This window comes from Sorex fumeus, unplaced genomic scaffold, assembly GCF_029834395.1.
Source record: "Sorex fumeus unplaced genomic scaffold, SorFum_2.1 ptg000024l, whole genome shotgun sequence".
Taxonomy (NCBI): Eukaryota; Metazoa; Chordata; class Mammalia; order Eulipotyphla; family Soricidae; genus Sorex; species Sorex fumeus.
Genome location: NW_026606081.1, coordinates 54,233,592 through 54,261,070, shown reverse-complemented (window position 1 = coordinate 54,261,070; position 27,479 = coordinate 54,233,592). Strand labels below are relative to the sequence as shown.

The window sequence follows — 27,479 nt, the reverse complement described above, 5'->3', positions numbered from 1 at the left end:
TCTGAGCTCAGTGTCTTCGATTTTAGCTTTTCATTGGCATATTGGATCGTGAATCTATGAGAACCAGTTCATCGGGATTGGGCGGGTTTGCCAGTGACCATCACCTTAATGTCATCAGCTCTCCTTAGCAGAGCCGAAGCCTCAGTGGTGAAGACACTGCGGGCTGCACCAGGAGTGAATGTCAGTGGTGAGGCTTAACCCAGTGGCATCTAGGACTTCCTCTGGGAGAACACCCATGCCAAGAGCTCGGTCCCCCTGCCACCTCCCTCTTTCTCTGGTGGCGTCTCAGCACACGTCCTGTTTTCTAGTGTGTTCTCCTGTGTTCTTTTTCAAAAAATACCTTCCGAGAAAGAGGGAAAACAGAAATAAAGGAAGAGTGATAAGAAAAGAGATCAGCAGTTTAGAAAGGAAAGAAGAGAATAAAAACAAGTGTAATTGACTGTTTTCGTTAATAATTTTCTTTTATTGTCTATGTATTCTTTTGGAATGAGGGTAGTTCTGGGAAAAATCACACCTTGTGTTTTGATGGTTTTTAATGGAGGGATGTGAGGATAGGAACATTTTTATAGCTTTATTTTGGGAGGAGCATCCCCCCTGAAGACACCTGTCTCAGGCTTTCAAGCCTTGGGACGTGGGAGGCACCCAGGGTCCTGGTGGCGGCTTCAGCCTGTCCATACCCTTGTGGTGCATTTTATATTTTGCTTCAGTAACTTAGTGATCACTTAAAAATTACTCATTCCATTACTTTGATGTGTGCCACCTTTTAAATACCCCATTGCAGCTCCGGGGTCTAATCCCAAAGTAGTTTTGCAGATGGCTCTTTATTTGAAGCTTCCATGAACTCGTACAGGTGCACGGGGAGCAGGAATTTTCAGAGGTGTTACTTCTATTTCTGTCCTCTTTTGCAACTGTGATTTCTTTCTGTCTTGTTTTGCAAGTATGAGAACACTTGTCTTTCAGAATTAGGGGTCAAGTGCGATTTAATCTTATCTGCTCTTACGGTCATTTAGAATCACACCTTGGACTCATAAGACTGCTTCTTTGGAATTTAACTCTGAGTCCATGGCTATTTCATGTGTGATGTCCAGAATTCAGTGTCAGGTTAACTTGGATCAGTGGCGGTCTGGCCAGGTGACTTAGGGTCTCAGCGGTATGAAAAGAGTAGTTGTCTCAGCTACAGTGAGTCTACTGCCCTGGAGAATGGTTCTCCAAGGAGGCTAGTCGCCGAGGGTCAGGGAGTCAGGGTGTGGGTTGTACAACAAAGCCAGGTATAGGTTGTGCAGTGATATTTGGTGTAGGTTGTACAGTGAGTATGGTTATATAGTGAGACTGGGTGTGGGTTGTACAATGAATCTGGGTACAAGTTTGTACAGTGAGTCTGGGTGTGGGCTGTGCACTGAATCTGGGTGTAGTTAGCATAGTGAGTCTGGATCTGGGTTGTGTAATGACTCTGGGTTTTGACTGTACAGTGAATCTGGGTGTAGTGTGTACTGTGAATCTGGGTGTGGGTTGTATGCTGAATCTGGGTGTAGTTTGTATAGTGAGTCTGGGTGTGGGTTGTAAAGTAAATCCAATAGATCCAGGTGTAGTTTGTACAGTGAGTCTGGATGGGGGCCATCCAATGAATCCAGGTGCAGTTTGTACAGTAAGACCGGGTGTGAGTTGTACCCTGACTCTGGGTGTAGTTTGTGCAGTGAATCTGTTGTGTGGGTTGTACAGTGAAATCGGCTGTGGGTTATACGGTGAGGAGAGGTTTAGTTCTTTCCCCTTTCAGTTCCAGCACATTCTGTGGCTGCTCTGAGGCGCCAGGCGAGCACTGATCCTGAAGGCCACACTCGGTGGGCAGGGATGGAAATGTAACTCGTTCTCTGAGAAGCCAAGATGCAGTCTGGCCAGCTCTGCTGATAACAGGAGCAGGGTGGGTCTGTGTCTTGCCTGGCTCCGTGCCCCCCGGCTATGCTTCCGGGAGCTGCTGACACTCTGGGCCTTGGTTTAAGCCTGGCGTCCTTGGTCCCTGCCCGTCACCCTCTGGGCACTGCCAGCGGCTTCTTCGTGTTCTGTGCTGTGGGCCCAGGGCGGCAGCTGCCTCTCCTGGCCTGCTGCCGACCTGTCTGTGGGTGGGGGTCATGTGCCCCCAGGGTTGCCCCCCAAGATATTCCCACACTGTCCTGTCTCTTTTCTGCTGGAGGAGCTGGAGGGCGCTGCCCACTTTCCACCAGACAGTGCCTCCCCCCTGGGGTGTGCTTCCCCATAGAGCTTTGAGGGGGATCCTTGGTCGCCCCGGGGAGGAGCAGGCATAGTGGACTGGAGGAGTCTGAGTTGCTTCTGGGAGATTTTTGCCGGAATGATGCTTTTCACCTTGGCAAAGAGCCCTTGGGTGTGGTGGCCCCGGTTCTCCACGGAGACGGCTGGGACCTGTTGAGGTTTCTCCTACTCTCTGGGGAGGCAGGGCCCTCGGTGTAGTCTGCAGGACTCTGCCTCTCCCTTCCTGGGAGCTGGGACCTTCACATACCCTGTCATCAGCTCCCGGGGCGGGGGGGGGGGGGGGTCGGGTATAAGTCAGGTTCCCCCAGGACCGGAGGCTTCCCAATAAAGCTGAATTCTAAGGGGGCAGGGCTTGTCACTTAGCTCCGAACTGTCCTCTCTACACAGCTTGGTCCAGAGCAGTGGACTGACCCCTGGCAGACTGGTGAGAGAGCAGGAGAGTGAGTGAGTGGGGGATAGTGTGAGTGAGTAGACACACGAGCGGTGGGTGAGCAGATGGGTAAGAGGGAGGGTACATGCAGGGGGGATGGGAGAGGAGGAGAAGGGGTGAAGGAATGCGTGAGAGGGTGAGTGAGTGGACATGTGAACGGAGTAGGTAAATTGCAGTGGGGGATGGGGTGAGTGGACACGGAAGTAGGTGAGTGAATGGGTATGAGAATGAGTGGACATGTGAGTGAGAAGGTGAGTGAGTGGACATGTGAGTGGGTAGGTGAGTGGGTGGACGTGTGAGTAAGTGGGTGAGTGGACATGTGAGAGGGTAGGGGAGTGAGTGGACATGTGAGAGGGTTAGTGGACATGTGAGTGGGTAGGTGAGTGGACATTTGAGTGGGTAGGGGAGTGAGTGGACATGTGAGAGGGTGAGTGAGTGGACATGTGAGTGGGTAGGTGAGTGGACATGTGAGTGAGTAGGTGAGTGGGTGGACGTGTGAGTAAGTGGGTGAGTGGACATGTGAGTGGGCAGGGAAGTGAGTGGACATGTGAGAGGGTAAGTGAGTGGACATGTGAGTGGGTAGGTGAGTGGACATTTGAGTGGGTAGGGGAGTGAGTGGACATGTGAGAGGGTGAGTGAGTGGACATGTGAGTGGGCAGGGGAGTGAGTGGACATGTGAGAGGGTGAGTGAGTGGACATGTGAGTGGGTAGGTGAGTGGACATGTGAGTGAGTAAGGGGAGTGAGCGGACATGTGAGTGAATAGGGGATTGAGTGGACATGTGAGTGGGTAGGTGAGTGGACATGTGAGTAAGGGGAGTGAGTGGACATGTGAGAGGGTGAGTGAGTGGACATGTGAGTGAGTAAGGGGAGTGAGTGGACATGTGAGTGGGCAGGGGAGTGAGTGGACATGTGAGAGGGTGAGTGAGTGGACATGTGAGTGGGTAGGTGAGTGGACATGTGAGTAAGGGGAGTGAATGGACATGTGAGAGGGTGAGTGAGTGGACATGTGAGTGGGTAGGTAAGTGGGTGGACATGTGAGTAAGTGGGTGAGTGGACATGTGAGTGGGCAGGGGAGTGAGTGGACATGTGAGAGGGTGAGTGAGTGGACATGTGAGTGAGTAAGGGGAGTGAGTGGACATGTGAGAGGGTGAGTGAGTGGACATGTGAGTGGGTAGGTAAGTGGGTGGACATGTGAGTAAGTGGGTGAGTGGACATGTGAGTGGGCAGGGGAGTGAGTGGACATGTGAGAGGGTGAGTGAGTGGACATGTGAGTGAGTAAGGGGAGTGAGTGGACATGTGAGAGGGTGAGTGAGTGGACATGTGAGTGGGTAGGTGAGTGGGTGGACATGTGAGTAAATGGGTGAGTGGACATGTGAGTGGGCAGGGGAGTGAGTGGACATGTGAGATGGTGAGTGAGTGGACATGTGAGTGGGCAGGGGAGTGAGTGGACATGTGAGAGGGTGAGTGAGTGGACATGTGAGTGAGTAAGGGGAGTGAGTGGACATGTGAGTGGGTAGGTGAGAGGTGAGTGGGTGGACATGTGAGTAAGTGGGTGAGTGGACATGTGAGTGGGCAGGGGAGTGAGTGGACATGTGAGAGGGTGAGTGAGTGGACATGTGAGTGAGTAAGGGGAGTGAGTGGACATGTGAGAGGGTAAGTGAGTGGACATGTGAGTGGGTGAGTGGTGGGGGAGGGGGAGGGGCAGGTGAGTAGCAGGTGGGGGAGGGGCGGGTGTCGAGGACGGGCTTCCCAGCCCTGCCCAGCTGTGTCCGGAGCAGAGCGCGTGGAGGGGGCCGCAGCCCTAGGAAACTCTCAGACTGCTCAGCGGAACTTTCCCCAGATCCTCAGTGCAGCAGGGTATTTAGGGAGCGGATCTGCACTGCTGTGTGGGCGGGTTGCTAGGCAACTCCCAGCCCTCAGATCCTGGCTGAGTCTGTGGGGAAGGGGCGGACAGGACAGCAGTCTGGCTGGGGGGCTTGGCAGGCGCAGGGACCTTCGGGGAGGGACGCCAAGAGTTTGTGGAGGTCTCCGTTGCAAACAGAAAAAAATGCCCTTTCAGGCCAGAAGTTCCCAGCGGTGTTACAAGCTATTCCAAATCCAAAGAGTTGCCACCCTCTGATCTTCGTGCTCAGCCGTGACTTGGGATCTGGCAGGAAAAGGCTGGAATCCTGGGCAGCGGGTCCCGACAGCAGGTCTCCGGAGCTGTGTCCCCTTTGCCCCCACCTGCTGCTTCCTCGGTGCCACAAGGTGTGTCCATACTCTGAGGCTCCCCCGGCGGGGGTCCCCCTGAGACCGAGTGCCCAGCTCCCTCCCAGCACAGCGTGTCTGTTTGGGGGCTACGCCCAGTGATGCTCAGGGCTTACTCCTGACTCTGTGCTTGGGGGTCACTTCTGATGGGCTCAGGAGATCATATGAATGACGGGGATAGAACCCAGGGCAGCTGCCAGCAAGGCGAGTGCCCTCCCTGCTGACCTCGACTGGGGTGCTCAGGCCGTGCTCCCCGTGTGCTCCCCTGGTTGTCACGGCGGAGATAGAGACTTGCCAGGGGAGGGGGACGAAGGGCCCAGTGCAGAGAGGATGAGGCACTGGCCCGTCCTGCAGAGACCTCGTTGTCTGTGCAGTTCTGCTCACGCCTTCTCCCTGGGCTGGGCTGCCCTTGGGCACCCTGTGTGAAGTTCCCGGGGCCTCTCCTGGGGCTTGGGGGTCCCAGATTAGAAGCGGCGCTGGCAGCCAGCACCCTGCACTCCCATCCGCGTCCGACTCCCGTCTTCCTCCTCCGGTGAGTAATGCTCCCAAAATAGGCCCCGCTATTTCCAGGGGATGCGGGCTGTGTCGGGGGCGGCTCACAGCTCCATCCCCCACCCCCCCACAGGGCAGCTTCCTTGGGTGGGGGCACAGCCTCCCCCTGCCCCCCTCCCCCACACGCCCTTCCTCCCAGATCCCGGAGCCTCCTGCCAGTGGGCTCCCTCACAGACCTGGTGTGCGGGAAGCAGCGCAGGAGTGGTGGGAGGCTGTGTGTGCCTTGGGGCAAAGCCTGGCTTTCATCACCACCGCGCCTTGCCTGGAGGGTGCTGGGTGTGCCCCCACCCCGTCCCTGTGCCCTGCAGACAGGACCTGGCCGAAGACCTGCAGAGAACCCAGGCTGGGCTGCTCCTGCAGGGTGCTTGGGGATGGCTCCCACCCGTGTGTCCCAAGCCTTCTTCCCAACCCTTCCTGGAGGGTGGCAGAGTCCACTCCAAACCGCAGAGCCCCTCTGCGCTCCACCAGGGGTTTGTCCTCATGGCCACCACATCACTGACCTCCCCATTCCTCCATCCCGGTGTGCCCAGTGTCCAGGGCACCCTCTGCAGAGGTGCCTATCAAGCTCCGACAGTTCTGATGCTCACGTCTCTCCTGGGGACTGTGCGAGTCCAGACTGGGAGGGGTGGATGCACAGCGGGGATTGTGTGCATGTGTGTGCACGCATGTGTGTGCACATGTGTATGTATGTGAGCACATGTGTGCATGTGGTTGTGTATGTACATGTATGTGAATGTATTTGCACGTGTACATGTAAATGTGTGCATTTGTGTTGAATGTACATGTGAAGCTGTGTGCATATGAGTGTATATATGAAGGTGAATGAGTGTACACGTGAAGGCGTGTACATGTGTGTTGGGAGTAATGCGAAGGTATGTTCATGGGTGTGAGTACATGTTAATGTGTGTATATGTGGTTGTGAGTACATGTGGTTGTGTGTGCATGTGGTTGTGTGTGCATGTGGTTGTGTGTGCATGCATGCACACATGTCTGTGCATGCGTGTGCGCACACCTGAGGACTGAGCTCTTCATCTCCCCTCGGGTCTGTGGCCCCCTCGCAGTACCCTCATGTAGTGCCAAGCACCTCTCTCATCTCACACGTGAAGTGAAAGCACGCATGTTTATTCCTCCCACTTGTGCTCAGACACTGCTGCAATTGTGAGGCATCTTGGTAGGAGTGTGCCGGTGATCTGGGGACATGATATGTGCTTAAAGACAAGGGTAGAGTTGGGTGAGAACCACATTCTCCACCTTTGTGCTCATGACGTGTGAAGTTCACACAGAGCTCTTGACTGCCGTGGTTTCTCTCCTGGCCGAGGGGCACTTGGGACTGGCTCTGCCCGGGCCAGCACAGCTGACGCCAGGGTCACCGTAGGTCTGGGATCGCCTTATGTTGGGTCTTCTCTGGCACATGTGCTGGGGGAGGGGCAGCGTCCCCAGGAGTCCAGTCCCCAGCACTGCCACCGTGGCCAGTGTGTGTGGGCTCCGCCCAGATCTCTCACGCCAGCAGCCCTCATTTCACCCATCCTCCATGGGTCTAGGCCCAAGAGCTCCCAGCCCGCCATCACGGGGTTGCGTCTACACTGGGTCCCCACAGCCACAGCTTCGCCCTGTGCTCCCTCAGACTGCACTAGGCTCGTGGCTGTGTCATGACCAGACCCCAAACTCTCTAAAGGCGGCAGGTGAGCGTTCTTGGGTAACTCAAAGAATTGTACAATGTCACACAGCATGGCCCTCCACGTGGCCACATGGCACTGCCTTGTTCTAGAAATAAGTAGCCGTGGCTTGTGATACATGTATTTACACACGTGTGCATCTGTATGTGATTGTGTGCCAACGCAGATGTGACAGGCATGTCCCTTAGAGCACGCAGACCACCGATGGACTTGTTTCTGTTTGAGAACGACAAGTTCTACTTCACAATTTGTATCACTACACCTGGATTAATTCAGGGTGGGTGTTTAATGCCATATGTCAAGAGCACAGAGGTCCTTGCACATCTGCGTGTGCTCTGTGGGTGGTCCATGCCGTTACACAGGTCTCAGCTGTGCTTGCTGCTTTTACAGTGAGGTTCAAAACTTAATACACTGGACGATGGTTGACTAAGTGAGTGGCTTTGTGTACTGTCATTCCATTGACCCCATGTGACCCAGGTCTCCTGCTGCTGGGTGAGGGGAGGTGGGGGGCAGTCAGGAAAGTGGGTGGGTCCTAGGAGCCCTCGCCTGTCAACGAATGCCCAAGGCCCAAGCTCATACCCCTCAGGTGTGTCCGTGACCTGTCCACCCACACAGATGTGTCCATGTCCGCCTGCCTGACCGCTGTAAGTTTGTTTTCTTGTGTGTTGATCATTTAGGGGACAGTAGTGGAGCTCTTTCTTTGCACTCCACCAAGGACATGCGTAGACGGTGGGGCCTGGCCCATGGAACTGACGCTGACTAGGATCAAAGGGAGCTTGCTCGGCCTGACTCTGTTCAAAGGTACGGGACTCTGTCCACTCGCTTCCTCCTTGTCCTTCTGTGCAGGTGAGCGGGCCCCTGTTTGGGGCCGGGGAGCCCAGAAGCAGGGCTTCTGTCTGAGGGGAGGCAGATGGGTGCTGGGGCTCACAGAGCTTTGAAGGCATACCTGGTAGAGAAACAGAACATTTGGAGGTTCCTAAATTTACTTCTGAAGGTGTCAGAAGTCTGAAGGTTTTTTTCCTGTCCTTGCTCCATCTGTGGAATCAAGGGGGCTCCGTGTTTCCTGGTGTCTGTGGTGCCTCCCTGGGTGGGGCCCGCTGTCTTTAAGTGCTGACTGTGGTGCTAGGAAGCCGGCTTGTGTCCGAGCTGGGTTGTTCTGTGAGGTTAGAAACAGCCTGGGGCCTGTTCCCGAGCTCAGGTGGCCCTTGCCTGCGCTCAGCATGTGAGAGACGTGGCCGCTTCAGCTCGTGGAGGGTTGGAACAGAGAAGCTCAGAGCAGGACACTCCTGTGTGTTTGCTCTTTGTCAGGTCTCCGAAGAGACCCCAGGCATCTGCTATTGGAGGCGCTTTGAACCAAGCTGCTTTGGGTTCATTGTGATGCGGTCACCATGTTCCCTGGGCTCCAGATGTCCATGTGCATTTACTTAAGCTTCTGAGGGAAAGTTCAGCTCTGCTCCCCCTTTCCTGATTGGTCCCCACTGTGGGCATCTGAGGTGCATTTTCATTTCACGTTTGTCTGGTTCAGGTGCTTGAACCTGTGGTTCAGTCATTTCAGCAGTGAGTTGGATCCTTTCTCTAGTTACCAGCTGCCTCGAAGAGCCGAGCTGGAAAGCCCGGACTCCCAGAGGGGACCTCACCTGCAGAGCGTCCTGCTGAAAACCTGCTGTCCAGAGCGCATGGGTAGCGCCACTCTGCCTCTGGAAGCACCCAAAGCTCCCCCACTGGGCGTGGCCCCTGTGGGTGTGGGGGAAGGGCGAGCTGCTACCCCTTACGCTCTTGTGGGGCGGGGGAAGCTGGATCTGCATGAGCTGGGCCATGTGGGAGCTTTCCTCCGTGCCCCCACTCACATGGTGGCCCCTGGGCTCTTCCACTACCCTCCATGCCCCCCACTCATGTGCTGGCCCCTGGGGGGCTGGGAGGCTGCAGCCATGCCCTGTGCACGCGCACCAGCCCCTCTGCCCTGGGTCTCTTGCCATGCTGCAAGAAGTCCAAGCTCTGTCTTGGCCGCAGGCAATTGACTGTTGTGGGAGGTACCTAGTCAACAGCACTCAGTTGCAGGTCTGGGCAGCTCAGGGGTCTGCAGGCCCAGCCACGTGCTCTGCTGGGTTGAGGGTACTGAAGTATGGTGCTATGAGGGGCCAGCCTCTCTCCAGGGTTTCTGGTGTGTGCATGTATGTGGAAATGTACACACAGTGTATGAATGTTTCATGTGAGCATGTGCGTGTGTCCTGAGAGGACACATGATCTCGTATGGTCATCCATGCATGCAGAGTACACGTGTGTGAGTGTGCACGTTTGAGTATTGTGCAAATGGTGCATGCAGAGTGCATTGTGTGAATGTGTGTGCATGTTTATCTGTGCAAGTGTGTGCATGCAGAGTGTATGAGTGTGTGCAGGTGTGTGCATGTGTGAGTGTGTAGGCATGGGTATGTGCACCTGCAAATATGTGCATAGCGCATATGCATAGTGCACAGATGTGAGTGCATGCAGGTGTGTGCATATTTATCTGTGCAAGTGTGTATGTGGAGTGCATTATGTACACGAGTTCACACGTGAATAATCATGCACATATACATTTGAGTACATGAGCACTCACATAGATGAGTCCATGGGAGAACATATGTGAATGTATGCAGGCATGACTTGAGTGTGTGAATCTGGGAGTGTGCACGTGAGTGTATATGAGTATGTGTGCATGAGTGTGAGGGTGTGAGTGTGTACACCAGCATGTGAAGGTGTGTGTGTGTGCATGAGTCTGCACATGAGTCTGAGTGGGCTGGTGACCGAACATGGTTTGCAGGTGCCAGGCGGTTGTGCTGATCCCTCTAGCCATAAACTCAAGGCTTCACTGCATGTCTTCCTCTTGGTAGTTGGCTCGTCGTCTTGTTGATGTTTGGTAGCAACTCAGTTCTCACATAGAAGATTCTAAAAGCATCTTACCTTACTTTTTATTTAGTGTGTGCTAAAGTATGGTGAGGCCACGACCACCCCTTCGCCCCACCCAGGTCAACCCTCCTGCTGGCTGGGGACCTCCCCTTCTTTCCTGTAGAAACACAGGCTACAGCCATGGGGTCTGAGAGCCCAACCCTGGTTCTGCTAACCTGAGCCAGGAACCTGCAGGCTTCAGAGACCCAGGATCTGTAGCCATGGGCTGTTTGTCAAGCTGAATGTGGGGAGTCAGCGTGTCAAACCTAAATTTTCCTGTGAATGAACAGACTCCAGGTCACTGCCCAAGTGTCCTCATCTGGATTGCTTCTCCTTCCTGAAGGGGGAGTGGGAGTTACTATGCTGGATGGTCTGAGAGCTCCTGGCTGCAGTGTGGACACAGAGAACGCATTTCATTTTTTAGGAGAGGGAGAGACTCAGGGTGACCGTGCTGAGTCACTGTCGACAGCAGCATCTAAGCAGTCAGCAGCTGGCATGGACCACTGTGTCCCCGATACCATGTGTACATGCCCGTGTACACATGCAAACATGTTTGTAGAGAGCATGTGCACACAGGTGCACAGTGCATGTACGGGTGAACATGTGCTTGCACACGTGCATGTGTGCACATATGTATGTATTCGTGTGCATATTTGTACATACATGCATGTGTGTATATATGCACAAGGTATATATGCATGAGTACACTCATGCACATTCATACAGGTGAATGTGCATGCATGCTTGTATGTAAGGAAACCATGTGTGTGTACAGAAGCAGATGTGTGTGTGTGTGCCCATGTATGTGTGCACTGGGAGCAGTGAGTGGAAGTGGAATTTGTTTTCTTGAGGGAGCACAAGTTTGAGAAGAGCTCCTGGTCTGCCGTGGTGGTCAGGTCTTTACTCTAAGAGGGCCGGACTCCAGGAGACTCCCAGGGCCCTTCACTGAGCCCTGAGACCTGGCGAGGAGGGAACTAGGAGTGTGGCATTCTATGAGGGGGGCACCACTATCCAGCCATCTGTGGAAGCCCCGGATTGCAGGCAGAGGCTGCCTGGCACATCCACCCTCCTGATGAGGTGACAAGCACAGCTCCCCCTCCCCAGAGAATAACATTCCCTTTTTTGCACAAAAGTAGTCGGAGAATATGGGGCTAGAGATGTACTGCAGCAGGTAAGGTCTTTGCCTTGCAGGCAGTCAACCCGGGGCTCAATCCCCAGCATTCTGGATGGACCCTGAGCCTGCCGGGAGTGATTCCTGCGTGCAGAGCCAGGAGCGGCCCCTGAGCACTGTCGGGTGCGGCCCAGAACAAAACAGAAAAAGAACAGAAGAGAGCAGAAGAGTTTGGAGGGAGCACAGAAGCGAATTCCCTTTTCCTGTGTAATTAGCCTAGACTCCCCTCCCACAGACAGCCACACCTTGTGTCTCTTATACTGGGGAGAAATGACTTCGTTAAATGTGAAGATTGTTCTGATGACAGGAATAGGATGAGCCATGAAGTTCCTTTCTTGTGACCTATGGTGAGCAGAGAAGTCTTCCATGCTTGCTTTTTCCCAGCTCTAAGGGAAGACCTTACACTTATGTGTGGGGCATGGTGTCTTCTGATTTCTGCATACACATGCAGGTGGCGTGTCCTGTGATCTCTGCACATACGTGCAGGTGTGGTGTCCTGTGATCTCTGCACACATGTGCAGGCATGGTGTCCTATGATCTCTGCACACACGTGCGGGCGTGGTGTCCTGTGATCTCTGCATACATGTGTAGGTGTGATGTCCTGTGATCTCTGTACACACGTGCAGCTGTGGTGTCCTGTGATCTCTGCACATACGTGCAGGCATGGTGTCCTGTGATCTCTGCACACACGTGCAGGTGTAGTGTCCTGTGATTTCCACACAGGTGCAGATGTGGTGTTATGTGATCTCTGCACACATGTGCAGATGTGATGTCCTGTGATCTCTGCACACACGTGCAGGCATGGTGTCCTGTGATCTCTGCATACACGTGCAGTTGTGGTGTCCTGTGATCTCTGCACACACGTGCAGGTGTAGTGTCCTGTGATTTCTGCACAGGTGCAGACATGGTGTTCTGTGATCTCTGCACACACATGCAGGTGTGGTGCCCTGTGATCTCTGCAGATACAGGTATGGGCAGTGTCCTGTGATCCTGCACACACATGCAGGTGTGGTGCCCTGTGATCTCTGCAGATACAGGTATGGGCAGTGTCCTGTGATCCTGCACACACATGCAGGTGTGGTGCCCTGTGATCTCTGCAGATACAGGTATGGGCAGTGTCCTGTGATCCTTCACACACATGTAGGTGCCATGTCCTGTCATATCTGCATAGACATGCAGGCGTGGTGCTCTGTAATCCATGCCCAACATGTTGGTGCCGTGTCCTGTGATCTCTGCATAGACATGCAGGCATGGTGCCCTGTCATCTCTGCAGCCGTGACCCCGTCTCTCTGAGAGACTGAGCAAGCATCTTCCCTGCAGAATGCCATTAACTTTGCATTTGTGAGCTGAAATGGGCTCGCTTGAAACAAGAAAGCTCCATTATAAGCCCTTAATGTGATCACCTGATATGCTAATGAAGCTGTTTCTATCACTCCTCATTAAGGTGTTCATTAACCTGAGCCCCTGGAGCTGTCAGGTGTGTGTGTCCAAAGCTAGCGAGGGAGAGGGAGAGAGGCCACCTGGGGCCAGGAGAGACACCAAGAGTTGCTGGGAAACGCGCGTCCCTGCATTGTCCTGGCTCGACCCTGCCAGCCTCTCGGGGAGGAGCCATTGGAATCACTGGTGGCCAAGTCTGCCCAGAAGGCGGACTCGAATCTGGAACAGGAAGTCACAGGGCAGCCTCTCTCATATCTGCTGGGAGCTGCACACAACAGTCCGGCCTGTTGAGGCCACCCATCACCCACCGCCCATATACACAGATGTCTGTACTGCTGACCCCATGTGGGGACCTGGCCTCAGTGTGGTGGTGACCTTGCTGGACGGACACCCAAGTGGGCCTGGTCTCTGACCTGGACCTAGGCCCGAGCAGCTCCTCCAAGGCCAGGAGGTCCTTGTCTCACCCCCTTTATCCCTGTCTCGTGCTACTGAGCTGTGAGTTCTCAGGTCGGGTCTTTTCTGAGGATAGTTTGTGAACACCCACTGCTCTGCATGACTCTTGCTGGCCATCTTCCATAGAAGGGGCCCCTCTACTGTACATGATCTGGGCACTACCTCCAAGAGCCTGTTAGGGAGATTCTCTGCATTCTTGCGGGGCTTATGGGCTGGGCAGTCTGGTGCCACGTGCCGTGAGTGGGGGCAGAGATTCCTCCACCCTGTCCCCGGAGACTCTCGTTTCCTGGGCGCCGGGGCTCACAGCTCATGGCTCTGCCCCACGAGGCTGGCCTGCAGCTGGGCACCTTGGTGGCCCCTGCCCTTCACTGCCTGTGCCCAGAAGCGCTTCTCTGCAGACACACTTCCTTCAGCACCCGCCAGTCCTGGCACACAAACTGGGCTCAGAAGGAGCTGTAAGGCGACTCGTACACCCTCAGCCACCTCCAGAGTCTGGAGTGTTTTATGTACTTAATTTCTTTAATCCCCCAAGCACCCAGGAAAGTAAAAATAAAACATGGAGTTCCTGTTTTGCAACTTGGGAGAAATGATCCCTTACTATCTGGGGGGAGCCAGACAGAGTTAGAAGGGGACCCCTTTCTGTCCTCTCACCACTGCAGGCTGCAAGGGAGCCAAAGAAGGTGGGTGGTTGGCTGTATGGACTCCAAACTCAGGCTATTCCGCTGCTGCCCTCCTGCACCACAGCCTGTGACCCCACCGCTGTTGCTCCACACTTTCATCATGCAGTGTTTCATTATGTGGTTGCCAAAGATAAGAGACCCAGCTTGGTATTTCAGAGGCTGGATTCTGTGCAGCACAATTAAAGGTGCTCTTGGAGCTGTGAGGTCCTGCTATGCCGTGAAAGTGTTGCTGTTACTACACTTACAATCTGTTGCTAAGTAGATTAGACACTGAAATAGCAAGACTCCACTGATGGACCAGGGCACAATGGTGACACCTCCCTGACAAGTGGCCATGGTGCTGTTCTGCTCTCAGCATGGTCCCAGGGAGACCCCGGTGTGAGCACGCATGGCCTAGTGGGTGTGGGCGAGTGCATGGAAGCCTTAGCGTGGGACTCTGCTTCTGTCAGACAAGGTCACGGGCATCAGGCCCTGTTCCCATCTGTGCCATCAGGCGGGAGGAGTTGATGAAAGCCCAGTGCACTGCAGCCAAGGGAAACACGCATACACCAAATAAGGGTCTCGGAGTTCCCCCTCTTGGGAAAGACTGTCAACACTGACTGACGTCTCCCCTCTTCGTTCTTCTCTGACTGGCCAGCAGCTGGCCTGCATTCTAGTGACCACAGAGTGGTGTGGACGGTCAGAAGGGAGATGAGGTGAGCCCAGCCCTGCTTCACCTTCAGGGTAGGAAGGAGCGAGAACCACAGTACAGTGGCCAAGGGGACCCGCAGGGTTGGGTGTTCGGGAACTGCCCTTTAAACTCCTCCTGCTCCCTGGGCATGGCCTGTCTTCTCAAACTGTAAAAACCCATCACTTGGACCTGACCCATGACTTGAGCCCCCTTCTAGGAGAGCCTTTGGCTCTTGAGAGCCCCTAGACCATTCAGCTGCAAGAGGCTGTCTTGTCCCTGGGTTGTTGGGGACTTGGTTCCAAGGACACTCAGATCCTCACTGTTGTGGAGATGGAGCTACCTGTGTTCCCTGCTTGCCCCTGATGAGCCATCCGTGTGCCCAGTCACTTGTGAATCTGCTCACTGAGGCCCATCTCTCCTCCTGCACCTGAGAACTCGGCTACCACCAGTCGCTTCCTTCCACTGGGTCTCAGCCATGACACATGGAATAGAGTCTTTAAGACTGAGGGAGGGATCAGGTTCCATGGCCCCAAGGGAGACCCTGATTCCTCAGGGAAGGGGACCAGGATTCCTCAGGAAGGAGACCCAGATTCTTAGGGAAGGGGACCCGATTCTTCAGGGAAAGGGACCTAGGTTCCTCAGGAAAGGTGACCTGGATTCTTCAGGAAAGGAGACTGAGATTTCTCAGGGAAGGATACCCAGATTCCTGAGGGAAGGGGATCCTGGTTCCTCAGGGAAGGAGTCCCAGATTCCTCAGAGAAGGGCACCTGGATTCCTCAGGGAAGGGTACATGGGTTCCTCTGGGAAGGGGACCTGGGTTCCTCTGGGAAGGGGACCCGAGTTCCTCAGGGAAGGGGACCCGGGTTCCTCAGGGAAGGGGACCCGGGTTTCTCAGGGAAGGAGACCCTCAGGGAAGGTGTCCTGAATTTCTCAGGCAAGGGAACTGGGATTCCCTGAGAATGGGAACCCTACTATAATGTCCTTTGCCTCTTTTCCTTCTGTTCTTCTATCTCACGTCCCAGCAACAAGCCCCATGGTGTCAACCAGGATTTAGACCACTCTATCTTTGTCCTCACCCCCAGTTGATGCCCTGTGCCAGCACTGGCGGCCCTCTGCTTTGGGTACAGTGATTGAGCCACATGAGCTGGTTCATCTGAGTGTGCCTGGTGCCTGTGGGCTACACACGGGTGTCCACCTGCCTCTTGCAAAAAGTGCGCCCAGCTTTTCTGCTCTCACAGTGTCCATTGGAAGAGAGAAGCTTGAACTCTGATAGTGAAGACTTGCAGTCTCAGGGGCGTATCAAAGAATCATAAGACCTGACTGCCCCATAGACAACCAGGCGATCGAGATGTGCCACAAAACGGCTGTGCCCCATGTGCCTCCACACAGGTCACCAAAGCACAGGGGTCAAGGACAATGGCCATCTGGGAGGTTGACTGACCTGCAAGTGTCACTGGGATGTTGGTATCTCCTGGTCTGAGCGTATTCTTTGCATGGGGTGTCACCAGAGTGAGAGACTCTGGAAGCCCTGTGCCTTCCAGGTCCACAGAGGGCATCCCTGCGGCCGCTCTCAGCGTGGGAAGTGTTGGCCCGTGTCTCCCCCTCAGCTCTGGGACAAGGAAGTTGGGTGTCCTGGGCTCTCTCCCTGTTCTCTGTCCTCTCTCCTCTCCTCCCACAAGAACCCTAAGTCACACTGTCATCTTTTCAGGGACCCTTAGCAAGATCATGGCCCTGGACAGAAAGGGAAGCAGAGGGACAGCTTGGACCCAGGTGCCCATCCACCTCCAGCACCTTGGGACACACTCTGATTGTCACAAACCCCAGACACTCCCCTGGGCTAAGCTACCAGTGGCCCCTCAGGAGTCTGAGCAGAATTGATGGGTCTCAGATGGCCTGGTGCCCCCTGCCTGCCCTCATCTCCCTGGGCACTGACCTGTGTGTGACAGGGTTCCCTCACCTGGTCTGACCTCTCCGCAGGTGGTAGAGCCAAACTGGGATAAGCCCCATGAGAATGAATCTTTTTGAGTGTTGTTTCTAGTGACTGCTAGTAACTAATCCGATGATAGAACAAAGGTGGTATTCTAGCTGTTAAGATTGTTCAGTTTAGTAGGCCTGCACTGCACTGTCCTCCCATTGTTCATCGATTTGCTCGAGCGGGCCCAGTAACATCTCTGTTGTGAGACTTGTTGTTACTGTGTTTGGCATATCAAATACGTCATGGGTAGCTTGCCAGGCTTTGCCGTGCAGGCAAGATACTCTTGGTAACTTGCTGGGCTCTCCGAAAGGGGCGGAGGAATCGAACTCAGGTCAGCCAAGTTAGCTGCGTGCAAGGCAAACGCCCTACTGCTGTGCTATCGCTCCAGCCCTAGGCCATCTATAAAATTTTTTATCTAAAATAGAGAATATTTAATGCTGTGCACACATGGGATAATCTGAACTATGAAAAAAATGAATAGTTTTGTGGAAGTGAAAACTTAATATCAAACATTAGGGATTATAATGAAAGCTTGTCTGAGTGGGCATCATTCAGAAACCTGCTTTAGTTAAGAAACCATGAGACCGAAATTTAAATAAGCAAACTTAAAAAGATGCCTGTTAAGATAGCAGAGTGGGGTGGTATTGGGGTTAGGACAGGGGACCTGGGAACTCTGGTGGGAGAAAGATGAAGCTGGTGGCAGGGCCAGTGATGGAGCATCGTATGTCTTAAACCCAACTAGGAGTAATTTTGTGAATTGTGGTACTTTCACAAAATAAAACGAAGGAAAATAAATAATCGCATGGCAACATCCTTGTACATGTTAAGCTTTCCTGGGTTCTAGTGGTAGCATTGCCTCAGTACAGTGATGGCTTTCCTTGGCATCACACAGTGTCTGAATGTTGGTGGCATTGACTCAGTACAGAGATGGGTTTTCCATGGCAACAGTGTCCAAATGTTGGTGGCATTGACTCAGTATAGAGATGGTTTTCCGTGGCAGCAGACAGTGTCCGAACGCTGATGGCATTGACTCAGTACAGAGATGGGTTTTATGGCATCACAGTGTCCGAGTGTTGGTGGCATTGACTAGGTACAGTGATGTGTTTCCGTGGCATGACAGTGAACTAACATTGGATGAAGCACAGGACAGGATGCAGTTGGCATGTGGAGTTAAAGCAAAGAGAGTTCTGGAGTCTTCGGGAGCAGCTGCTCTGGGCCCCAGGCTGGCAGGAAAGTAGTGAGCCAGGTTTGTGGTGAGTGACCCACATTCACTGGCAAGTACCTGGATGCAGAGTCCAGGCCTGCCAGGTAAGTGCTGACTGGGGACACCAGGGCTGTCTGTGCCCAGAGCCAGGATGCATCTCAGATGCTACCCGACTGCAGAGAGGCTGATCTCAGAACCCCGGAGCCCTGTCCATCCCTCCATGGGGCTCAGTGGCCTGTAACCTCAGAGATAATGATCTTTGGGGAGCTTCGGAGCAGGGGCCATGCGCTGCCACGCCTGGATGGCCAGGGAAGTGGGTCCATGTAAGGGCCCAAGGCAAGGTGCTAGCAGAGCTGCTGTGCTGTGGGCCCCAGGGTCCAGGGGCTTGGATGCAGGTGCTGTGCCTGCAGGTGCTCACCCTTGAGCACTGCCCCAAGGCCCCTTCTCATGGTGCCTTGGAGATGGGCAGCAAGACACACTAACGGAGAGTGGCCACATACTTTGGCGGGACCAAGGCCACCAGTGGGTCCCAGGGTCACCTCATCCCCGCCCTCCCAGGTCTGGCAGCTCCCTCCTCCTCCTCCCTGCATCAGCAAGGGCGTCCGCTCCAGCGCTTCTTTGGGAGTGTTTGTCCTTTTATCATTGAGCGCAGCCCACGACCCTCACTCCCCTCCTCATCCGTCTCAGGCTGCGAGAACTGCTTCTCGCTCTGTGTCCTCAAGGACAGTCACGAGTGGTTGCTGGGAATGATTCATGGTGTGCTCCATTCAGAGCGCTGCTTATTCATCATAAACCCTCCATCTGTGCCCGGGCTCTGGGGAGGCTCGCTCCTGGAGCAGCGACTGTTCTCTGGCTGCCCAGCTGAGCTCTGCCGGCCACAGCCCAGCCCGCCACGTGCAGCGCCTCCACGTGTCTGCCCAGCACCTCCCGGGAACGCTGGATCTTCACCCCCCACTGCAGGTCCTGGCTGAGGCACAGGGTGTTAGGCGCGGGGGGTCACAGAACGGGGCGGGGGACTCAGTGCTTCTCTCTGCAGGGCAGTCTTCCAGATCGACTGGAGCGGAGATGAGGGGGTGCTGCTCAGCTCAGGGGGGCTTTTTATTTAATTGAATCACCGTGAGATGGCCCATTACGAAGCTGTTTGTGATTGGGTTTCAGTCATACAGTGTTCCAGCACCCGTCCCTCCACCGGTGTGCGTCTCTCAGCACCAGTGTCCCCAGGTTCCCTCCCATCACCCCCAGCTCTGCCTCCTGGGGGCTTTTGTTTTTCCTCATGATCCATTATGGGGGTGGGTTTGGGGGCCACTCCTGCTGATGCTGGGTCTGCCCCTGGCTCTGTGCTCACGAGTGAGCCCCAGCAATGCCTGCAGCACCACTTGCAGTGCCCAGGTCAGTGGGATGCAAGGAAGCACCGTCACCCCATTCCAGCTCCCTGGCTCCTACCCCCTTTTCTTCTGGCCACTGCAGAGCACTGGATCTTGAACTCAGTTAGGACCCTCCTCACCAAGTTTGTGCCCCACGCTCCTCACTGCCACACGCATGCCCCCTGCAGTGCTCAGCTCCCGCGTCCATAGTCTACCCAGACTGCACCACCACAGGGACCCCGCGCTCATGAGCTGTGCAGGGACCAGGGATAAGTACAGGGATGGGGACCCCATCTCTGTAGGTGGGGACTAAAGTGTAGCTACTGCTGCAGAAACAACTGCCGGGACCCCATCCTCCACACCACTCTCGGGGGACTCCTCCCCTCTCCAGTCTTGGGGGACCCGGTCATCTCTCCCCCCCACTCTCGGCCCTGCACCACGCATGCCTGTCCCTCCGTAGAGAACGGATTCTGGGCTCACCCTGATTCCTGGTGGCTTCTGCTGTTGGCCTTGGTCACCTCCAGGAGGTCCAGGCACCTGCTTGGAGCAGAGTAGAGGCTGGAGGAGGAGAGAGAAATTACAGGGCAGGGAGGGCAGAGTGGTGCTTTTCCAGCCCTCCTGCCAGGGGTGATTACAGGCTGCATGCGCTGGTGGGCAGGATGGCAAGCCCCAAGCATCTGCACCCAGGCCAGAGATGTGGCTCTGGGGAGAGCACTCTCTGCATGCCCGAGGTCCTGGATTTCATTCCCAGCACGGAGAATCCAGCCTGTGTGTTGGTGATAGAGCGCATGTCCTCCGTGTGTGAGGTCCTGCATGGCCCCCAGCCACAGGCAGGAGGGGCTCTGGGAGGAAAACCGATGTCACTGTGTCCCAGCAGTACCAGGGCTGAGTGCAGCCTTGGGCCGTGTAACCGTGAGGGCCCATGGGTGGAAGAGCCCAAGGCTCCTGGCTCCAGCTCTGTGCGGGGACAGAAGCAGGATGCCTGTCGGGGAAGGGTGGGGTTCTTCCGTAGAGCCCCTCATGCCACTCACGAGACCCGTTAGAACGGATCTCCCTAGTCTAGACCCGTTAGACTAGAGTCTTCAGTTCTGGAACCAAACTCCACATTAGTACATCTGATGCCACTGGGTCGGTGGGTCCTGACACCCCAGCTTGCCTGTGCAGTGGGTTAAGGTTTTACCAATACCAGCAACTGTCTGGTTCATGCCAAAACCCTCAACTCAGCCAGATCACTGCAAGAACTTTTGTGATTTCTTTTTCTACGGTCCTCCCTGGCCATGATACATGGGGGCACATGTTTGATGTGGACATATAGTAGGCATGCATGTGTACACATGGGTTTGGTGTGTGAATGGTGGACACGTGAGTGTCTTATGCATGTATGCACATGTGTACTGTATACATGTGAGTGCCTTATGCATGTATGTACACGTGTGCTGTGCACATGTGAGAGCCTTATGCATGTATACACATGTGTGCTGTGTACATGTGAGAGTCTTGTGTGTGTGCATATGTGTACTTGTTTGGTGTATTTGTTAGTGCCTTGTACCTGTGTGCCCAAACGTGTCCATACTGCTGTATACATGTGAGTGCTGGATTGTACATGTGTACACATGTTTGATGTGTGTATGTGTCTATGGTGTGCAAACAAGTGTCAAGTATGTGTACATGTTTACACATGTTTGATGTGTGTCTGGTGTACACACCTGTCAGGTGTATTCCTACATGTATGTAAACTGTACAAAACACATGTCCGGCACAAGTGTTTGGTTGTGTGTGTCTGCTGTGTACATGTGTCAGACTGCAATGTACATGTGTTCGATGTGCATGTCTGTGTTGTGCATACAGTTGTCACATACGTGCATGTGTACACGTTTGATGTGCATGTATGTGTCTTAGTATGCACACATATGTCAGGTATGTACCTGCATGCATGTGTACACGTGTGCATGTGTTTGATGTTTGCACATGTTTCACACATGTTTGATGCACACATGTCTGTAGCATATACATATGAGTTTCAGGAAAGTGCACGTAAGGATTGTGGCCCAGGGAAGCTAGCGGCAGCTGCCTGTCACTCTGAGTGACCTGGTGGGTTCTGGCCTCCGAAACCTGCCTCCTATGATGAACACGCCATCGTTTTTGTTCTTAAATGTATAATTTAATCGGCAATCTGAAATTATGACTTAATTTTAAGACACATTGCCTTTTAGGGTGTTCTGTTATAGCTGATTAAAGCATCATAATCATTAACTCACCCACCTTCTGCAACTAATGAGCGAGGCACATTACATCCTCATTAATCAGGACCAGATGTACGGTAGGCCCGTCGAAACACTGCAGCCTGTCAGAGTGAGTAGCGGCTTCTGCCGGAGAGGGTCGAAGTTGTGTGCCCAATAGGAAGGGCCAGTGAAGCCCTGACAGGGCAGAGGGCACATCCAGGAAACCTGTGGTGGGGGGGGGCAAGAGGACAAAGAGGGGGCAGTTGTCACATTGGGGGAACAGCTTGGAGACCCCAGAAACTATCCATCTGTAAGGGAGACACCTGCTCTCCCTCACTGAGGAGTCCGGGAGGGTTGGAGGGCTGTGCAGTCCCACTGCTGACAAGCACGGGAACCGCAGGAGCCACTGGCCTCCTTCTCACCTCCCTTCCAGATGGCTGCAGTGACCTGTGTAGGAACTGAGATGGGCCATCCCTCCTCAGGAGGCCCCGCCCCCTCATGGCCCCACCCCATCATATCCCAGCCCCGCCCCCATCCTGGGCCCACCACACCCTTCTCTCTCTCTCTCTCTCTCTCTCTCTCTCTCTCTCTCTCTCTCTCTCTCTCTCTCTCTCTCTCTCGGCACTGCTTTCATCCTGGGCACACCCTCATCCTGGTCCCACCCTTATCTTGGTCTCACCCTTATCCTGGCCCCACCTATGCTCTGCAGACACATACACACTTTTATAATGCATATATTCAATATGCATATGCTATGCATAGGCACACACATGCACACTTAACCTGTGCCACAGCACATCTGTATAAGTTCATGCACAAGTGTCCTGCGTGATTACTCTGTGTCCATGACTGCATATGCACATTCGCTTACCTGTAGCACAGCACATTCGTCTGTGTGTGCATGCACGAGTGTCCTGTCTGCATATCTGCACGTGCTTGCACCCCCTGAGTGGACCCTGTAATGGGGGTAGGAAGGGTCCCTGGCTGTGCAGTTTCCCAGGAGCACCTCCTCTTCACACCCCGTTCTGTGTGGTGACCCCAGAATCCATGTGGAGGAGCAAAGGCTGTGGACAGAACCAGCTCCAGGGGAGAAAGGGGTGTAGAAGTCTGTACACGAGGGGCTGAAGGAGAGCTACTGCTGTCGCTGGACTGGACACAACATTGAGTGGCAAATGCCGGCCGTGGTGGGAGGCAGCATGGGCTGGATGCCCAGAGCAGGAGCAGCAGAGAGGCAGGGCTGACCCTCACAGCACCACCCTGAGTGAAGGAGGGTGGTGCTCTTGGGGAGCACATCAGCGGGGGATCCCATTCACTAAGCACTAGGAAGAGACCCCGACAGCTTCCTTCCCGCGTCCTGCCCCTTCATAGCCCTCAGGGCAGCCTTGGTCCCCCATTCAGGGGTCGGGGCAGCACTGTGCTCTTCTGTTGGCTGCACACAGGACAGACCCCGAGGGTAGACCCTGCCTCAGAGGCCATGGACACAGGACCCTGGCAGACAGCAGGACATACCTGAGCCCTCCGTGGGGTCTTCCTGAGACTCCCCTCAGGAATGCATAGTCCCAGGGGGCCAGCCCCATCCTTGGAGACATGCAGGTGTGTGAGTCACCTGTGAGTACCTGCAGAGGTGTGCGAACAAGGTCACCTGCGTGTGCACCTGCACATTCATCTGAGTATCGTCATCTGAGTGTCCTACACACAGGTGTCTGAAGCAGGTGGCTTACCTGAGTGTGGGATGCATGGTGGTCCAAGCTCCACAGCTTTGGGTCATATCCGAGGTCCTTGCTGCCTTCGCTGGGGACTAGGTGCCACGGTCCCCTCAGTCTCAGTTCCTTCTTGAACACCATCCCATCTCACCTTGCCAAACCTGGTCCTCCTGTGGCCAGAGTCTCAGCAACTCTTCTACCTGCCTCCTTGCTCAGTGTCCACCCAAGAACTCCATCAGCAAGGCCCCAAGAGACTGTCTTCCAAAACACAGAGCTCATCCCAGCACCCTCTCTGAGCTGTACTCTTGGAGGTAGTGCTGATGTGCCAGTCTCCCTTGGGTATGTTGGGTCCTTGTACATGGGTCTCTGAAGGAGGTGAGCAGTGAGTGAGTTGCCCTGTCACCTCCTGACTCTGCTGGCAGCATAAGGACTCAGAATGCTCTGTCATTCCCACTCGGCCCATTCCTGCACCCTGAGCCTGTCACCAGGACCCATTCCCGTACACAGACCCATTCCTACACACAGACCCATTCCCACACAGGCCCATTCCCAAACAGACCCATTCCCACCACAGATCCATTCCCACACAGACCCATTCCCACACACAGACACATTCCCACTACAGACCCATTCCTACACACAGACCCATTCCCACACAGGCCCATTCCCACACACAGACGCATTCCCACACGCAGGCCCATTCCCGCACATAGGCCCATTCCCACACACAGACCCATTCCCACCACAGACCCATTCCCACATACAGTTCCATTTCCACCACAGAGAGACTCATTCCCACACACAGACCCATTCCCACCACAGACCCACTCCCACCACAGACCCATTCCTACCACATAAATATTCCCACACTCAGACCCATCCCACACACAAACCCATTCCCACACAGACCCATTCCCACACAGAGGCCCTTCCCACACACAAACCCATTCCCACACAGACCCATTCCCACACACAGACCCATTCCCGCACACAAACCCATTCCCACACAGACCCATTCCCACACAGGCCCATTCCCACACACAGGCCCATTCCCACACACAGACCCATTCCCACACAGACCCATTCCCACACAGACCCATTCCCACACACAGACCCATTCCCACACACAGACCCATTCCCACACACAAACCCATTCCCACACAGACCCATTCCCACACAGACCCATTCCCACACGCAGGCCCATTCCCACACGCAGACCCATTCCCACACAGGCCCATTCCCACACACAGACCCATTCCCACACACAAACCCATTCCCACACAGACCCATTCCCACACAGACCCATTCCCACACACAGACCCATCCCACACACAAACCCATTCCCACACAGACCCATTCCCACACAGACCCATTCCCACACGCAGGCCCATTCCCACACAGGCCCATTCCCACACACAGACCCATCCCACACACAAACCCATTCTCACACAGACCCATTCCCACACAGACCCATTCCCACACAGACCCATTCCCACACAGACCCATTCCCACACAGGCCCATTCCCAAACAGACCCATTCCCACCACAGATCCATTCCCACACAGACCCATTCCCACACACAGGCCCATTCCTGCACATAGGCCCATTCCCACACACAGACCCACTCCCACCACAGACCCATTCCTACCACATAAATATTCCCACACACAGACCCATCCCACACACAAACCCATTCCCACACAGGCCCATTCCCACACAGGCCCATTCCCACCACAGACCCATTCCCACACAGATCCATTCTTACCATGGACCCATGCCACCGCAGGACCATTCCCACACACATTCCCACACACAGGCCCATTCCCACACAGGCCCATTCCCACCACAGACCCATTCCACACACAGACCCATTCCTACTCACAGACCCATTCCCACACAGGCCCATTCCCACCACAGACCCATTCCCACACAGATCCATTCCTACCATGGACCCATTCCACCGCAGGACCATTCCCACACACATTTCCACACACAGGCCCATTCCCACACATGAATCCACATATGCACACTGAACAGCTGGGCGGTCACTCCATCCTGGAAGCATGGCCCTCCGTGTACTGAATGGGGTGAAGGTGTGCGGGTGCAGGGCCAGGTCTGGAGCAAACACTCAGACTGACTGACGGTGCGGGAGCAGGTGTGGGAGCTGTCTCCGGCTCAGGGATGTGGAGTGCAGCTGCAGGAACAGGCACCCGTGTAGCTGCAGGAAGGAGCTTGTTTGGGCTCCTTGCCCCCACCGTGCCCTGGTGACCAGGCCACCAGCATGTGTGGCCACTCAGCTCCTGCCTGCCAGCACCCCGTAGGGAAGCTCCACCGTCAGGGACCCCCTGTCTTCATTAGATTGTTCTCGTTCCCGCCTGAGTGGTCTCCCGTCTGGGTGTCTCCCCGGGGCCTGGACGTGCTCGGCTCTCAGGCTCCTGGGGGAGGTGGGGTGGACTTGCAGACACATATCCGTCCTGACCTGCACGCAGCGAGCAGCTGCCTCGCAGCACATTCTGGGGTGGGTGCCAGCTCCAGTTGCGGCACCTGTTCACCTCGCCCAGAAACGGGGTGAGGGCAGCTGCCACTGCAAAGACGGGGCCGAGTACGAGCTTCCTACCATGGTTCCTGGCCCCAGAGGGTGCAGGCAGCCCCACCCCTCCCCAGGGGAGGAGAAAGCTACGGCATTATATGAAGGGCCCTTACAGGGCCTCCTGCCATACTGGATCCCAGGAGATTATCTTGTCATTCTGTCAAGCTTATGGACAGAGAAGCAGTCCCCAGCCTGCCTCGATGCTGGAGAGCATTTGAGCACTACAGAGCTCCCCGATCCCATGTGTTTCAGCAGGCCAGGATCCGTAGCTGCTGGGAGTGATTCCTGACCACCACTGGGTGCATGACCGCACCTCCCACCCCCACCCCATAAACATCACTTGATCACTTGACATCAATTTGTTCATCCATTTGCTCGAGCTGGCGCCAGTAACGTCTCCATTCGTCCCTGTTGCGTGCTAGTGTAGCCCAATGGTGTCTGCTCGTTCTAGGAACACGAAGAGCCTCAAACCGATCATTCAGGGTCTTGACGAAGAAGTCTGACCATCTCATAGGTGGGTGGCCACACAAACTTTTGACGTCCCATGGAATCCAGTCAGTAATGGCTCTAGTCCAGCGGTCATCTCCAAATCTCATTACATGTCCAGCCCATCTGATTTTCGACACCTTGGCAGACAAGACAGCGTCCCTGATTCTTGACCGTCGATGGAGGTCGGAACTCCGGATTCTTTCTCTCATTTGAGTGAAGCGTGATACTCCAAGCATAGCTCTTTTGATTCCTCTTTGAGAGACCCAAATAGCATTCTCATCCTGTTTTTGTAGGGCCCAGGTCTCTGAGGTGTATGTTAATGCAGGAAGAACAGTGGAATCAAAGAGATGTGCCTGGAGCCGAAGGTTCTTCATCCTCTTAGCTATTTCTTCAACACTCTTGAAGGCGTTCCAAGCCACTCTCTTCCTTCTGCGCAACTCAGGTGCCAGGTAATTTGTCATGGTGACTTCTCGACCTAGGTACACATAACTGTTGCATTCAAAGATGTTTGTTCCATTGAGAGTGAATGGAACGTCAGGAACGAGACTGTTTCTCCACTATCTCCACTACCCAGCCACCGCCACGCTCCAGGATGCTTTCTGGACACTCAGGCCGAGACTCACACACTAGTGAAGCCCCACAGAACCAGGTAAGCGGAACTCTGAGACCTTGGACTCCAGGTTCAACGGACCTGGGAACAGAGATCCTCTGCCTACTCCCACCAACCATGGTGACCAAGGGATTAAAACCAGGAGCCCCACCCTACCCTGCCCTGTCTGCTTCCTTCTACCAAACGGCAGTGACCCAGGGATGGCACACAGAAGACCCACCCTACCGGTACCAGTTAAATACCTCACCGGCAGACCTCCACTACCTCTACTACCTCCACTACCCATTTGCTACCATGCTACCGGACGCCTTTTGGACCATCTTCCAGGATTGCCGCACCATATTTGATAAGGTTCAAATATGATTTGAACCATGGGAACACCTGCAAGGGTGATTAGAGGCCTCTCTGAAAGCCTCTATCCCTCTTGGAGAGCCTGGCAAGCTACCTAGAGTATCCCACCCGCACGGCAGAGCCTGGCAAGCTATCCATGGTGTATTTGATATGCCAAAACCAGTAAATACACTGGGTCTCATTCCCCTGACTCTGAAAGGTGCCACCAGTGTGGCAGCATTAAGAAGGATGAGGAAGGAGAGGCTGATAAAACCTCAAGGCCGAACTAGGCTGCCAAAATGAAGAAAGACAAAAATGACTGTACTTTCAATGCACGTACGCTGGCATCAGATGCATCCATCAAGGACCTGATGGTACAAGCGCGAAAGATCAAGTACAACATCATTGGTCTGACCGAGACAAGAAGGCATCAATCACATCATGCCGTTTTTGACACTGGAGAAGAACTGTTCCTTGGAACATGC

At 54.5% G+C, this 27,479-nt stretch overlaps 1 protein-coding gene across 7 annotated transcripts in view; it reads left to right on the top strand.

Annotated features, from left to right (window-relative positions):
* DLGAP2 (DLG associated protein 2) overlaps positions 1–27,479 on the top strand; it is a 259,502-nt gene that overhangs the window by 162,831 nt on the left and 69,192 nt on the right. For 3 of the 7 annotated variants that reach the window (XM_056114028.1, XM_056114026.1, XM_056114027.1), the window contains exon 4: positions 7,849–7,972. The exons of the other annotated variants lie outside the window; for them this stretch is intronic. In XM_056114028.1, the coding sequence (XP_055970003.1) occupies positions 7,849–7,972 (124 nt within the window). The remainder of the gene's footprint in view (positions 1–7,848; positions 7,973–27,479) is intronic. 7 annotated transcript variants of the gene reach the window in all.